The sequence below is a fragment of the Anarrhichthys ocellatus genome, unplaced genomic scaffold (genome assembly GCF_004355925.1).
Source record: "Anarrhichthys ocellatus isolate YVR2014 unplaced genomic scaffold, GSC_Weel_1.0 scaffold134, whole genome shotgun sequence".
In the NCBI taxonomy this organism is placed as follows: Eukaryota; Metazoa; Chordata; class Actinopteri; order Perciformes; family Anarhichadidae; genus Anarrhichthys; species Anarrhichthys ocellatus.
The window spans coordinates 271,394-288,309 of NW_022280164.1; the positions used below are offsets into that span (position 1 = coordinate 271,394).

General features: G+C 40.2%; 1 protein-coding gene across 1 annotated transcript in view; it reads left to right on the forward strand.

The window, feature by feature from the left end:
• Positions 1–10,799, forward strand: part of LOC116399888 (dual specificity testis-specific protein kinase 1) — a 33,055-nt gene extending 22,256 nt beyond the window's left edge. The window contains exons 6-9 of the mRNA XM_031877347.1: positions 5,892–6,065; positions 6,694–6,777; positions 7,958–8,044; positions 9,279–10,799. Of these exons, the coding sequence (XP_031733207.1) occupies positions 5,892–6,065; positions 6,694–6,777; positions 7,958–8,044; positions 9,279–9,383 (450 nt within the window). The 3' untranslated portion in view covers positions 9,384–10,799. The remainder of the gene's footprint in view (positions 1–5,891; positions 6,066–6,693; positions 6,778–7,957; positions 8,045–9,278) is intronic.
• Positions 10,800–16,916: the final 6,117 nt, after the last annotated feature.

A 16,916-nucleotide genomic window follows, 5' to 3' on the forward strand; every position in this document is an offset into this window, starting at 1 on the left:
CTCTTTTAAAAGCTCTATAGATTACTGAAAGAGAAGCGTTTTGTCCACAGAATTTATTGTGCTTTGGGTGAACCGGCTGGTAAAAATCACCTAGCAACACAACAAGTGCAGTGCAAAACAGCTTCGTGCTGTGATTGACACTGGAGGTCCTGCACCTCTCAGGCCTTTTCACCGACATTTTGTCACAGTAGGAAAAAGCACAGGTGTAACTGATCAAATCAAAGATGGCTGGATTCCATTTAGCTGCTTCGGTTTTAGGGTCCCCGAACACTCAGATTGAATGGAGCCATCGTTGATGTTATTGGTAACACCCGTGATTTTTTCCTACTATGACAAGTCAAACTGTCCCACCCTACAAGTGCAATGAACTTTGGGATATTATGTATTCTAACTTTGAAGGAGGCTACCCAAAAACAATGTCCGAGCTTCATGGACCATTGATGAGGGATCATGTAGATTTGAAAGACCCGATGGCAAAGCTGGAAGACCGTGGTTTAAGTGAGCCCAGTTCCTCCCAGGACACATTTTCTTCCAAACAAATGTAATTTGTGGTTTGTTTGGAGTCTCTTTAACTACCAAATGCTTTGGGTTTGTCCCAAGGGAAAACCAAATGAGTGCCAAAGTTTACACAATTACAGTCAAATAAGCAAAGTAAGGCACACCTCAACTTACAAAGTCGACCATTTAAAAAAAAAAAAACAGCACAAAGAATGAACAGATTTCTATCCCTCAATACTTGTTACATTTAATAGTTTGATCGTTTTATTGTCATGTTGAAAAAACAATATACTGACAAAGATTAGGCTGTATTCTAAAATGACTGTCATTCTCTATATTCAGTATTTTTACTTTAATACAGTAAAATACATTTTACTGTTAACTGTAACAATCATGCTGGGTTTTCAGATCCTCATCCACATTCTCATGCGTGGGTACGCCTGTGTGTGTGTGTGTGTGTGTGTGTGTGTGTGTGTGTGTGTGTGTGTGTGCGCTCTGCGTAGGTGCTGTCTTTCTCTTCCGGTTGCCAGGCTTCACAGAAGAAACAGCCAGCAATTCAAAGAGCCATTCGCTCTATTGTCATGCTAATAGATGGTTGCTAACTAAACCGCTGTTGCTGCACACATAATTTCGTGGATTGGTGTGAGAACATGAGGGGGCTCTCACCACGCGCGTCACCCAGAGGCAACTCATTTGGCTCTGTCCCCTGTTCACTTTATCGACGAGGCGGCCAAAGTTGATTTACGTCACACTCTGGCTACAGAGACTGAATTGATCCGTCCATAATGTCGGTCCCGGGTGACTGGTGATAATTGAAGGAATTATCCTGACGGAGTTAGCGGCTAGCTGGGGAACAAAGTCACAAAACTAATGCAGTTAAACAGGCTAAGTTGGTAAAGACTAAAACACAGAGTGAATAATGGACTTAGATTTGCCAGGCGGTCAGAAACATGAGTCCGGATAAATGCAGATGTTGTTATGTATTTCAAAAAATATCATTTAATGCAGCATTAATTACATTTTTTTTAACCCGGACCCTTATTACCCATGTCTTTATGTCTAAGTGACTAACAGGTAACCTGACCCACTAGAGCCGCCATTAGAAAGTGTTCGGAAAAAGGGGCAGGCACTTTCAAACGCTACTTGGCAGGTGATTGGGTGAACCATCTGTCAATCAAACTCTTTCCGAAGCCAGTCGGGAGGAGAGCAAAAACATATTTTCCATCAAGGAAAGCCTTCAGTGTCGTTCTTTGCTCTTCTTTCAGCCATGTTTCAATGAAACTTCGATTTTGATATAATTGATGACCGTTCCAGCATCTAAGCTAACCATCGTCGTTTAGAGTGAATAGTCTTCTCCCTGTGTCGTCTCGCACACGCTTAAGCCACGCCCACAGCTGCCAGTTAGCTCCTCGCAGGACACTGATTGGTCCATGTTCTGGATTTTTTCGTGACATGCGATACTGTGATGCTTGTGTGATCTTGTGAGAATCCAACTGCAGTGCAATCTAAATCAATAGGGACCATTGAAATGGGTCCAGTATAGATGGAGAACGCTGCAGCTGCTAAACGGGCTGCAATGTAATCGCTCGAGTTAACTCCTCACCGTCAATGCGTGTCCACTGAAAGTGCTTGTTTTTATCACTGACTGCCTCTGATTGTTGTTATAAGTGTCTGACAACATTATGGAAATGACGCAACAGAGAAATAAAAGCTTTCCGTTTGTTGTTGTTGTCATGTGACTTGTTGCCAGAAGATGGTGGAAACGTGAGTGATAGTTGAGCGGAGAAGAGAGCTGGTGTTGCCAGAGTTTGTCGAGAAAGTGTAGCTTAGTGTTTTTTAAAAGATTTTCAATGACAGGTCTGAATATTTAGCTGATTTCCACAATGTGGATGCAACAGGAGATTTCAGAACAAGCGATATTTGGTTAGACACATTGACATCCTGGATCAAGCAGAAGGTAAAGAAAAACGTTTTATTTCTCTGTAGGGTTCTTTCCGTGATGACACATATAACAATCTGAGCCTGTCAGTAACAAAAACGATAACTTTAGGTGGATGTACATTACATTTCCACTAGTTTAGCGGCTGCAGTGTTCTCCATCAATCCTGGACCAATTTCAAAAACTGTTGAAATGAAAAATAGGGGTCTAGGCTGAAAATACAGATGTTGACCCTTGAACCACATGAAGACCGTGGCTGCTAGCTATTTCCTGCTGGGCAACTTTCCCGTCCTGAGGGCATCATTTCCTTCCATGAATATTGACTATTTTAAATAAAGCCACTGTGTGAATAAAATTAATTTTATTAGCTTACAATGTAATTGTCTCTTTACTCATGATCCCTTACTGATCTCATTAGGTTTGCCTTCGAATATATCACAGTAATATCCTTATCTTTTAGTTATAACATGTACACCAACATATGAAGTTATCAATCAAACAACTTTAACAGAATTCTATTAAAGACCACAGCAGATTCATCCCAAACTAAATGTTGGGAGAACTCTGTTCTTTATATTACACTTTTTGGGTAAAGAAAGTTTAAGTCATACACTGCAACTCCATTTAAGTAGCTGAACATGTGAAGCCTCTGGCGCCAACATTTTAGGACGTCCAAAAGGCAAATTACAATAAAAAGCCCCCCAAAACAATGCAACCATTGTGAATATGCCTCAGTAACTCTGCAAGATAACTTGAATCAGAGTTTAAGCTCCTGGAAAAGTTGAGGCCCCTTTTTAATTAGCGCCTTTTCTCTCCGTATCTGCTAACGCGTTCAATTTCTGTTCCCCCAAAACTGTTGCTTTCGCTGGCAGAGAGGGCCGGGGCTAAATTTAGAGTGGAAGTGTGGGACTGGGAGGTTGTTTTTTTATTCCCAGGAGAGCCTCGTAATGACAGGCTACTGGATGGAAAAAGGATTCTGGTGCAATGGGAGCCAGATGCAGAGACACAGAGAACCTTTAAGATTTCCGTGCACCCAAATGACATTTTCTGTCAAAGACTTGTATTTTGTGCCCCTTTCTATAGTAATGAGAGTGATGCACACACAATCGACATCCCACACATACATTATACACTCATACACACACTTGGGGGCCACCCACCTGTAACCACAGCGCTCCCACCGTCTGCCTCTCATCACACCTCCAGCTCTCGGCCTGAGGAGTCTGTGAACCACGCTTCATATTTTTCCACAGAGATGATGAACTTTTCACTACAAATCTTTTTCTTTTTTTTCATAGTATTTTATTCAGTAAGACAAGACTGAACATTGGGAACATGACGGGATTAACACAGGGCAGAGCATGCATTGGAGTACAGTGTCAAAGGAAAAGCAAAGGTTTGATCCTAGAGAGTGTGTGTGTGTGCGTGTGTGCGTGTGTGCGTGCATGCGTGCGTGCGTGCGTGCGTGCGTGCGTGCGTGTATTAGAGAAAGGTGTTAGATCCTGGGGTTCTCTGGCCCGATACGTGGCTACCTACTGACTGAGCTCTCTATTAAAAGATTGGCGAGCTGATGTTCTGTTGAGGAAACTCGCCTGGCTTCTGCTAACTACCGTTACTCCTGACGTCTACCCTGCTTCCACCGGTAACGTGCACTCGGCCGAGGGGCCACCATGGCCAGGCGCTTCTACCTAGTCGCGTCAGTTATGGCAGCTTTCCTCTTTTGGATCCGGGCTCTTGGTAAATTGCCAGGTTAGGTTTTAACGGCTAGGGTTATAACTAAAACCGTAAGGGACTGTTAAGTGGACCGGTCACTAGGATAACCATTAAGAACTCTTGTTGTTAACATACAATAGATTTAACCTTTTACTGCCACGAGGAACTTCTACTACTTCAGCAAATGAATTCTCTTGACAAATTTAATTTAAATGCAGATTAGATATTTATTGCAGGTTATATTAGCAGGGGCACAGCTACAGCTCACATAATATAATACTATACTTGATTCGATCAGGTTACAATTTCTTCTTAAGTTATACTCATTCATTTTCGATGCCAAGGCGGCTCGGTGGAGCTGGATTCACGATGTAGTAAAAAGTCCTTTTGGGGTTTTTAGGAGCGAAGGCCAGGCCTGACCTTCGGCTCCTCCTGCGCGGCCAACGAAGTCCGTTCAGCGATTCCTCAGGCTCAGCACAAAGTCTTTAGGGCGGCTGCGTCTATCTGTTGTCCGGTTGTTAAGTCAAACAGGGGGGAGAGGAAAATCTCCGTCTTTCAATCTTTGTCCAGGAACGGCTGTCTTCTTTCCATGAACAGAGACGAAGTTCTCCGATGCGGCTGTCGAGGTCCAGTGTTTCCTCCGTGGAGCACTTGGGTGGCTCCCGCGTTGAATCCCCTCTTGCTATTTGCTAGTCTCTCTTTTTATAACACTTTGAGCTCTCTCTCCTCCCTCCTCCCCAACACTCCCTCACTCGGCGTGTGATTAACATGACATCATTGATTATGTGTATGTGCTGCGAACAACACCCATCTTTCTGTGTGTGTGTGTGTGTGTGTGTGTGTGTGTGTGCTAGACACACCTAAATTCCCTTGGTGGATGTTCTCACTTCCTCAATGTTCGAGCGTGTTTCAGGTTACACCCGTGTATGTGTTCGGACAACATCTGTTATGATCTCAGCCTTTAAGGCCCCCACCCTGCTTACATCAGCTCTTTCCACATACACACAGACTTCACTTTACTCAGTTACACATACATCATTATTATCAGTTTTACATTTGTTAAATCACTTCATTATTCTTATGTTATACATACTTGCTTTAACATGATTATTAGATTTCATCCTTTACTCATTATATGCTTTGTGTCCCTTTAGCCTACTTTCATATCGAACTGTATTCCTTCATTTAAGGCAGCTTTCCTGGGATCTCAACCCTCTTTTTTGACAAAGGGCTGGGCAGCATGTTTTATAGGATTTTATGTGTGATTGTGTAGAAAAAGGGGGAGTGGTTTAAAAAAAATCTAAACAATGAGATACATTTAAATCAAAATTACGCCAATTAAACCATTGGGAGATATGCTATATATATATATTTTATTACAAATCTGATAACAGCTGGCCAATCAGTGTGATGGAGGCTACCCTCTACAGTAGCACACAGGCAGCCCAACGGATTCCTCCACATGGGGTCTGGGTGAATTATTTAGTGTACTGGAAACAGATCCTTTGAGCTGGCTGATAAGAGCAGAGGCTAAAGAGCAGATGGATGTTCACTTGCTAACAATGCAATGGAGGCCCAACTAAAGATCAGGACTATTACAGACAACGTGGACAAAAGATGAACTGCTGATGCTCCCTGCTTCGGCATATATCAAACCTCACACTGCCCTCTGTTGGTAAACTATAACATTGCAGTTGCATTACTATTATTCTTTTCTTCTCTCCTGTCCGTGTTTGTCCAGAACTGTCTGATCAGGGTGACATCTCGGGGTCGGGAGGCTGTGGTCACTGACTTCGGCCTGGCCAGGGAAGTGGTGGAGCTGCCGGTCAAAGACCCCGGCAGGAAGCTGTCACTGGTGGGCTCGGCCTTCTGGATGGCCCCTGAGATGCTCCGAGGAGAGCCGTATGACCGCAAAGTAACAGACACACACACACACACACACACACACACACACACACACACACACACAAACTCCCTCCTATTTCAGCTGGATGCTCATTAACGTTGTGTCGACATCATTTGTTGCAAACCTTGGAAACATGGAAGTCACATTGATGGACAGAAAGTGAGATAAATATGAATGTTTAATTTAGATTAAATGTTCACTAGTGTAGGTTCAGATAACCTGAATTTACAACACTGTTCTTATATAGTCATGTGAACAGGTATCAAGTCTTAAAATATATATAACAGTCTTGGAGATTGAATTGAATTTAATGATAGATTAATGATTGTTTTTCAATGTCAATTAATCTACTGGTTATCTTCTTGATTAATCTATCAATTCTTTGGCAAAAAAACTGTGGAAAATGCTTTTTACAATTGCCTAAATCCCAACAACGTGTCTCCAAGCTCCAAACAGTCCAAAAACCCTCAAATGATCTTATGTTCTGTTATCAAAATAGTTGCTACATTGTGTTACATGTCTTATTAGTTATATTATTCAATAGAAGTATATTTTTGCTGGTTTTCAAAGCAACCAATTTGTTCGGGATTTGTTTGAGGCCGACCTCAGTTATTGCATCATATGTTACTTGTTCCAGGTGGATGTTTTCTCCTTCGGCATCGTACTCTGTGAGATCCTGGCCCGGATCCCTGCCGACCCAGAGATACTACCCAGGACACAGGTAGCGATGCATTAGAAAGCCTTTATGACAGCAGAAGGGACATCACATTGGCATATTATAATTCATATAAATGGTGTGCCATGCAGCCAGCTGATACTAATACTAGGCTGCACTGATAATATTCAATTCATTGTTTTGTGTGTAAAGGATTCAAAGATTTCAGGATAATTTGCTATAGGAGAAAAGCATGAAAAACAACAAAACAAAAGCAGTAGAAAACCCTCATTTTAGTGTCCCAGACCTCACGGTGACGTAAATGAGGTTTAAAACCAAAACAATAATATTATATGAAATTGAAGAAAACAGCAAAGCGCCACATTTAAGTAGCTTGGACCAGCGAATGTGTGGCATTTTTGATCGATCTGTGATTTAATACTCATGTCTTTGACCAAAACCTTCTTCAATGGAAGTTGCTCATGAGTCACAACTAAGTACAGAACTTTGGTCACATGATAACAAGTTACATTATCTGATGTTATGGTCGAAAGCTCTGAAAATAAAAACTAGTAAGTGAGTTTTAAATATTTTATCACAGAACTGTGATGAATCTCTCTGTTAATCGATTAATTACCTAATCATTTCAGTACTGGATGATATTGCTCCATTTTTGTTGATCCATTTCATTTGATGTTTTCTGATCTGGATTTGTTGTGGAGCTGATCTCTGTACTACTTGTCCAGGGTTGCAATCTGCAACCACACTGCTAGATATCACATAATCCTACACTCTGGTCCTTTGAAGGAATTTGGGTCATTATGGGAAATACGTTATTTGTTATCTTGACGTAAGTCCACTGTCATATCTGTCCATTAAAAAATGAAGCTACAGCCAGGAGGCAGTTATGTTAGCTTAGCATAAAAACTGAAAACCGGGGGGAAACAGCTACTGGCTTACTCCAAAATTCATAAAAATGCTTAGGTTATTAATTAACATTATGTATCTTGTTGGTTTATTCAGTACACAAAAAAATTTAAAGAACTGTACAAAATGATAATTTGTAGTTTTATGTCGTGTAAATTTGTTGTTATCAACTTATTCCATGCTATGAGAAAGACATCATTTATTGTTCCAGTTCCAGCACTTGGATGTGTTGAACTGGACACATCTTTGGTTGGTGCAGTGAAATGTGCTCACTAGTTGTGCTCACGCTGCAGTGACTGTTGATGTTGATGTCTTTCAGGACTATGGGCTGGATGTGGATTTGTTCAGGGAGCTGGTGAATGACTGTCCTCAGCGTCTCCTGGAGTTAGCAGCCAGCTGCTGTATGGTAGGTAGACGGAAGAGCTTACATATACAATAGTAAAACAAAAACAAGGTCCGCATGAAGCCTTGTTGAACAAAAATGCAATGTCAATCAAAAGGTACAAGCCCGGTATTAATGTTGGAAGACAAGTGAAGAAAACTACTAAACATGAAGTATTAGCAAATATAGACATAGAACATGTGTTTTATCCTGCTATTTAATGGCATATATAAATACCAGTGGCGGGCCGTGCATTTTATACCTGGGCCTTCTGTGCTGTCCTACTACAGTTGAATAACCTAATTATGAGCCACAGCTATGGTTATTATTTGTTTCTAGGGATGTAATAATACACATATTCGTATTAAACAGATCTGCTAGCTAGCTTTCTGTTTGACAAAAGTCACGCTGGCCCACTGACCAATCACGGCGCACGTTAATGCAGACGTACTTAGCAGGCTACCTGGGTAGCAGTGGCACGTCAAAGAATACGCCCAACATGTCAAACTAAAGATCTGATTGGTTGAAGACTATGACAATCAACAATAACGTCCCCATATACTTTAATCTGCAAAGTCTACCTAGCGGACCTCGGGCCTCTCTCCTTACATAGAGACATAGAGGCTGAATCTGATTGGATGAAAGCTCTCCTTAAAACAAGCTGTGCTGGAAGCAGCGCTGCAGGCTGGAAGCAGAGCAACAGAGGAAGACAGGAGCTGTGCAATGAGAAAATAAGCTAATGGCAAAAAAATGACAATACTGTATTTGTGTATTTGTGAAAAATTATTAAATTATAAAATAGCTATAACTTTGTGATTCTGTTTAGGTCAGCAGAGAAGGCTTAGCTGGCCCTCATGGCCCACCACCGATAAATACATATATATGTACATATACTGTATATGTACATATATGTGTGTATATATACATATATATGTGTATATGTATTTATAAATAGTTATTTTATCATTTTAAACTTAAAAAGTTATCAAAATCAGAGTTGGTTATTCCCAAACTTGCAAACTCGCACTCTTTCTCTTAAAACTTTGAGTCTCAAGCCAATAACGGGTAACCCTGACGACATAATACAGTGTATCTTCATGCAACGTTTTACATATCTTTGGAAAATGTATTTCTCATTTCTCGTGCATTCTCCTACGTCCAGCAACACAAGCACCAGTGTGATCGTGCAGTGCAGTCAGAACTACTTCCCCAGAAGTAGACACCGCCTCACAGAGCCAGTCTCCTTTCCTCCAATCAGGTGGAGTCCTTCAGACGGCCGGCGTTCACAGAGCTGCTGGACGAGTTGGGAGAAGTCGGCGAGAGTCTGGAGCCGCCATCAAAATCCGAAGAGACTGCAAGCTGAGTCGTCTGCCCCGGAAAACCCTTCCACCCATCCATAGTGTCCGGGAGTATTTGGTCTCTGTCTGGGACTAGAAGCTAGACTTGGACCCCGAAGCCCTCGTTGCATCAATCTCCTCTCCTTACTGCACCCACACACGAGACCACGGCTGAACTCGTCTCAACCGAGGCGGTGCAGTTATGCTAGATGTGTTTTTTGGAGGGTAGTGGAAAGTCTCCTGGCTTCTCGTGGACTCTTTGCTTTGACGTTTTGTGTACAGATGATTCATAGTTTGACTCACAGGATGGAATGTACAGTATGTTTTGTTTTTTTTGTCTTATCCTCTCTTCCTTCTGTTCTGTGTGTCAGGTTTGTTTGTCACCGATGATCAAATCTGTCAATGTGCTTTCTGCCTCTTCTATCTGCTCTTAAACAAACCGGTGGACATCGCTTCATAAAAGATGGGACGCATGAAATACACGAGGAGGTTTAAAGTTGTCTCTGTATACTTTGAGGAGTTGAACAGAAACTGAAATTTACAGAAACAGTTGAGGTTCACAATATATGCTCACGCTCATATTTCATGGTCTCATCTCAAGTTATTTATCATATATACTATTATTATCATGTATAATTGCAGTTATATTTGTCTGGAATGACACTGAAAACCCACCTGAAACATATCAGTTTTTCAGGAACGAAGAAAACAAACCCTAACCCTTTATTTAGAGTAATGACTATGCATGTTGGAGTTATTAAAGAACTATACACATCTCAACAATGAAATCATAAAAAAAGTGGTCGTTTCAACAGTGATGTGCACAAATGAATGTCCTCATCTCTATTTTGTCATTGTTACTTTGAACTGATCATGTGCATGTAAACATTTTAAGCTTCTTTTCTTTTGTTCCCAACTTTTTAAATTCTGGCACCTTTCTTGGGATTTAAAGGGTCCACATTCCTTTGAGTTTACCAGTATTTATTATTTTACGTTTTGTGTCGTGTCTCTGATTTTCTTTCAGGCAGCTGCAATGCAAAATTAACTTTCACAAAAGCTACATTTGGTTTCTATCTTATTGAATTCATTCCAAAATTTGAGTTAGTTCTCAAAATTCAGAGATACAGTTTTAGGTGTATTGCACATAAATAAATAAATATGATAAAACAGTGAATAAATATAAAAGCAACAACATTGAAATACGGGTGAAACACAGACGTCCCAGCAGGCTTTTACATACAGAAACAAAACTCACCGATGAGAAAAAATACAAATAACCTAGAACTTAATTTAAGGTATTTCATCTTCTCAGAGTGTATACATATTCATCTGCATTCAGAAGTCACTGTTTCACTTTTCACATTCCGTCACTGAAAACTAATGGAACCTTTTTCAGTTAACCTCCTTAAATAAAAATGAAGTTTCAGTCCCATTTCATAGAAGCACCTTGTGTGTCATTTTTTGTGAGACTTTTTTCATTCACTTTGTTCAGTGATCAATACAATGATAATAAAACCACAGGAGACGCTGACTCCTAGAACTGAACAGGAGCTCCAGAAAATGAAAGGACTCATAGAAGAATATTGTCCACACAGGGTTTTTTAGCATCATTCACAGTAAATTCTGTATTGTAAAAATGGTAACTTTTTTTCTGGCATAATTAGGGATGACAAGTTGTAAAGATTTAGAAGTATAAATGATCAGCGTTTAAAGGCGCAACGTGTAATGACTGGCGAACCTGCTCCAAACAGGCAGGGGGCAGCATTTCCCATCTGCTACTGGGTCCATACAATCTTATTTTACAATTATAAACTGACTAACAGCAGGGTAAGAATATGCACAAATTCAATCAAACTTCTGAAACTCTGAAAGGCAGTCAAAATACCACTGCTATCTTCCAGTGTGGCGTTAGCCTACAGTTTACGCTGTGTTTACTATGCCGCTAACCGTCGGATGTACGGTCCGTGTACGCTTTGATAGTTTGTTTATTGGCTCAAAGTGGCAGAAACAAGATAACCAGTGTTTGAGAGACCCCTTGATTGATGCTGCAGACCCACCTGAAAGCCTCACTAGTAGCTAAATGTATTTGTGTATGTGTCCCTTGCAAGTGTCACTAAAAGGTCTTTAAAAAGCTTTCTAATGCCCAGAAGTTTTCATCGCAAAACATGTATTCACAAATATGAATAGTGAGTTTGAGATACGATTTTCCTCCGTAAATCACACTGCCAACCAGAGCAGCAATTGGTTGCGAAGTGCAAACCCATCTTCACGTCTGTTCGTGGACCTAAATGGACCCTCTTTGGACAAATTAGATCCAGTGCATTTCATGATAACCTGGCTCAAAGCAGGACATCGTCTCTTCTCTTTTTGGATACCAGGACGGCAACTAGAAGAAGCCGAGCTGAGGTCTGTGTGTTGGGTTCGAGCGAGTCCGGTTGGTGAGAGAGAGAGAGGAGTGTGCGCTGTTTCTATTCTGCTGTAAGGCGTAGTTGTTGTGTGAGAGGCCTTATTGTTAACGATAAGGCCTCCCTCAGTGATGTGCTAGCAAAGTCTATCTATAAATCTTCTATATTACATATCGAGACCCACAGAAAGCCATCGGGTATCTCGTAGACTGGACAAAACGACTATTTGTATTTTCATTTCGGAGGGGGGTGCAGGCCTTCAGTTAGCGCTTAGCTGTATAGCAACTCGCATATGGCCACCGCAAGCCCTGGCGCTGGGAGTCAGCGGGGTGGCAGTGACTCCCGGGTTTGATCTGTGTTTCATTACAATACATCTCAGTCACACATTTCACACTGTGTGGTGTATAACAATAAGGCTATGAGGTGACTGAGGGATCAGATCGAAAACTGCTTTACCAGTGAAGCATAAAGATGAGTGGAAATCAGAACTAAAAACGTGTTGGCTCAATTTGATTTTTTAAGTATTTCAAATGTAACATTTCGACTGAAGAAAAAGAGTAGTTTGACATAACTGAATTTCAAGTTTTATAAATCAGAACTTACAATGCTATACTATGACTTTGTTGACTTTGTTTTGACATCCTAAACGAGGACCTTTACTATAGTATTATAGTAAAGTTTAAACTTTTTTAAGGCTGTTTTTTGACATATTTTTCATAACTTTTTATGACTTACTATACAATGACTTATTTCAAAATACCTTACTATGACTTTTTATGACTTACTATACTATGACTTTTTATATGGCATACTATACGATGACTATATGGCATACTATACGATGACTTTTTGGACATACTATACTATAAGGCTCTTTTTTGTGACATTTCTAGGGCTTATGACTCTTTATCATATACTTTACTGTGACATTTTTATCACTTAATGTCACATTAAGTGACTTCTTTCAACATACTTTACTCTGATTTTTTAAGGATATTTTTAAGGCTTAACATAGTATGACTTTTTTATTACTTTTCATAACATACTGTACTATGAATTATTTTAACATACCTTATCTGTAGTATTTTAACATACTACAGACATTTTAATTATAAACTATACCATAATTTTTTTATGTAATGCTGACTTTGTTGACTTTTTTATGGCACACTACAGTATGGCTTTTTTTGATGTACTATAGAATTATTTTTTTCTCGTCACACTATACTCTGACTTGTTATGCCTCTTTTCAGACATACTATACTGTGACATTTTTTCTGACATTTTTGCGATTTACTTTAGTATAACTCTTTACCATATACTTTACTTGATGTTTTATGACATACTATACATAAAATGACTTTTTCAACATAGTACACTCAGACTTTTGTTGACATACAATACTATAATTTTTTAGCCATACCATATTATGACTTTGTTAAGGCTCTTTTGTGACATACTATACTGTGACATTTTTTGGGTCGTTTTTTTGGGCTTACTTTAGTATGAATCTTTATCATACACGGGGTTGGTTTTGTCACATGACACATGGGTGGGTGTGTTATATGCATCGCACACGCAAAGATGACAGGAGGCTGTTGACCATGTTAATTACGTGTCTTTAAAGCAAAGCTTTTTAGCATAATCAGTGTGGAAATATAAAGGAAACATTTCCAATGAATACACCCCGTATAAGTGAGGCGTCCCTTTGAGCCGTTATGAAACACCTAGATGTTCAGTTTGTCTCCTGCCTCTCCCTCCCTCATCGTGTCTGTTTTTGACACATCAAAAGATCATGAAAGATTCAGTAGCTCCTTTCAGGCTTTTTCACAACACGCTCCTTAATCTCTTCTTGTCTCCAACAACGGTTGAATACAAAGAATAGGCTTGATGAGGATGAATTATGCAGTTGCCGATCTGTTCTTTGTGGTTGTGTTTGGTCCGATGGGCAGGATGATAGGCTGTGTCAGGTCAGACAGAACAAGAAGAATGGAAGGTTTCAAAGGAGTCGTTGGACATAATGTGTTAAACATGTATGGCTATAAAACCACTGACTTTGTGGCGTAGTCTGACTACTTTGACATTATTTTGCCCCTAGAAATCATTCCAAAAATGCTCACAATCTCGGAACCCATCGGCCATCAGTCCGACAAGGATTCAGTCTCTGATGGGCTGCTCTTTATTTACAGTCCAATAAACAACTTTTGATATGAGATTGGAGTTGGAGCTGGAGTTTCACAAGTAGCCAGGTTACAAGTTAATTCAAAACTAATAAAAAGGACAATCATCGTCAGACGATATAGCTGGTGGGTTCCCGAGATTTCATTTTGTCCAATGGGCTCCGCATCTTTTGCTATCCACACAATGTTTACCTGCAATCAACCAAAGCCTGATCTAACGGGATTGGTTAATACTACTCGGACTATAAACGGAAACCAGAACGCTTCCGATACCAAATTCTTGCCCCGCTTTCTACAGATTCTGCACACAAATGTAGACTCTGTTCACAGAGATTACGATCTAATTGCTTTCATTCAATTTATTCAGAATTAGGGTCCAATTTTACTGTCAACTCAAAGTTGGCCTCAAGAGCTTTATAAAACCAGGTGATGGTAAATGGATTGTACAACACTGTTCTGGTCTTTCCGACCACTCAAAGCGCTTTCACACTACATATCATCATTCAACCATTCACAACCATTCAAACACTGATGGCAGGGGCTACCATGTAAGGTGCCACCTGCCTGTCAGGACTAACTCATTTTGGGGTTAAGTGGGGTTAAGTGTCTTGCCCAAGGACACATGCGACTTATATACACAAAATCCAACATTTCATCTCAAGCCATCAAGGGGTAAAAAGGTTCAATCTCCCTCTTTTGGACCCACGTCTCTGAATCGACCCTTTGACAAAGTTGAGTTGTGCTTCATAACCTCCCGCCTGGGGAAAACAGTGATGCCACCAGCTCACAGGTGTCACTCTAAATGGTTTCTGATTTTGTATTAGAATGATCTGCCAAGAAATGCAGTCCATATTACTAAACTCACAGAACTCACAGAAAATAGTCCTCCTTCTGGTTGGAGGTTTACCTCCCCAGAGGTGGCAGTCATTCGCTTTTCAAATTTTGCCTGTCACCTTCTTTTCTTATAACAGCTTATATTAACTGTGTGTTGTCTTCGTGTCTTGTTTATTAGGTTTGTACATGACTTTGCTGCTCTGGGATGCTCTTAAAGCCCATCTCTACCATCAATACAGAATACACAGAACCGTCAGAGTGTGTGGAATGAAAATTAGTTTAACAACCATTAAGCTTCCAAAGGGGTAAAAGAAGAAGAGGTTAAATTCTACTCTCTAAAAGCAAGCACAACACTCATATACTGTCCTCTCAGACACTGAGACGTTACACTGACTGTCCACAGTGTGGAAGTGTTTGCTCAACCAAGAATATGTCTCGCTGTGGCTGCTGGGACAGAAACGTCAGTGCAATGATAGTGTCAGCAGTACACAATCTCAATGATGACAACACATACTGGAAATGACCTCACCGGTCAAAAGAGGATTTTAATGGATTTTAATGCAGATTGAAATCACTGTCAAACTGTGGTAACAAATAAAAACACGGTCTAGATATCAGATAGTGCTTCTGAGATGAGAAAGACATTTTGTAAGAGCGCCTTAAATTTCTTGGAGTACAGTTTGTCTTTCTGCGCCATGGCAGGACATCAGGTTTCCCACTAAAACCCTACCTGCTGCCCCACAATTCAAAACTCCCAGAGTGCCAAGCTTCCTGCTTGTTTGTGGTAACCAGACAAAGGTTTCCAAATGAGCGTAGCGGTAATGTTTTGGAGACACGAAAGACTCCAAAACTAAAGAGTAGTTGGGGAAAAAAACTTGGGGAAAGCTGCTAAATGTGTTCTGATACAAAAGAAATAGAAGGCATTAAATTACATCAAACAACACTAAACTCAAACAGTAAAGCAAAGGTTGGCACTGTTGAGAAACTATCATGAATATGCTAGTTTAAAAAAACTATCCAACCTAAAAACCCAGCCCAGTGTGCCCCAACTATTTTCTAGTGAAAGTTGGAGCAGCACTAGCTCCAAAAGCTGCTAAATCTAGCAAGAAAGTCGCAGAGTCAGCAACACTGACAGCCCACCCCTATTAGGCCTCCTTCCAAAGCCACTCTCCCAAAATGATCATGACGAACATAAACAACGAACATGACTATTATTGGTACTCACAGCTGTTGAGCTAGCATCTTATGGAAGACTCAGGGTGACTTGCAATGAGTGCGTGCAGGTAGACAGGCAGGTAGCCCGTCCAATCATTATATTTGGGCCGAATGAAATGATTTGTCTTGCCACAGATACTATATTTTTTTCTTTTGCTCGAGCATGTGATTCATTAATTGCTGTAAGGATGTGAAGAGAATTTCAACAAAAATAACAAGAATGTTTTTGAAGAAGCATTAAAGCTGCACTTACAACTAATTAACTTCACCATATCAATTAAAGAATATTTTCTGATGTTTTCATGTGTTCATCAAACAAAAAGTGAAATATTAAAACCCTTCAGTTGCCTTCACTTCACATTTGCTGTTTCTCAATACCAACCTTTTGCAAAGTCAAAAACTGTCTATGTTTAGGATTTGTCTGTGTGTGTGTGTGTGTGTGTGTGTGTGTGTGTGTGTGTGTGTGTGTGTGTGTGTGTGTGGTCTGGCTGGCTTGTTTATTGTTTGGTTTATATACTGAATACAAATTCTAGTTCTTCTTTACAGAATTATAATAACAAAATGTATATAGCTCGTGTTCTAATACCAAAATGTAATTATTAAATGATGTGCAAATCATGTAATTTGGTTTTAATAATAAAAATTTGTATATATGATTTTATTCATTGAATGTATCTCTGTTTTTAAATTCTGGGTGTATCTTCAATATGTTGGGAAAATGTCCATCTCTCAGGGTCTGGTATTTGGGGCATGAGGTGAGGAGATGCAGTTCTGTCCCTGAATGTGGAGTCTCTCCTCCTCTGGCAGCCAGCTGATCTCTGCCGACCCTTCTCTACAGCCGAGTCCGTACGTAGTCTCTTTTATGGAGACAGAGCAGTAATCAAACAATCACAGCCAGCATGTTTCCATCTGGGGGTCTGAGTTA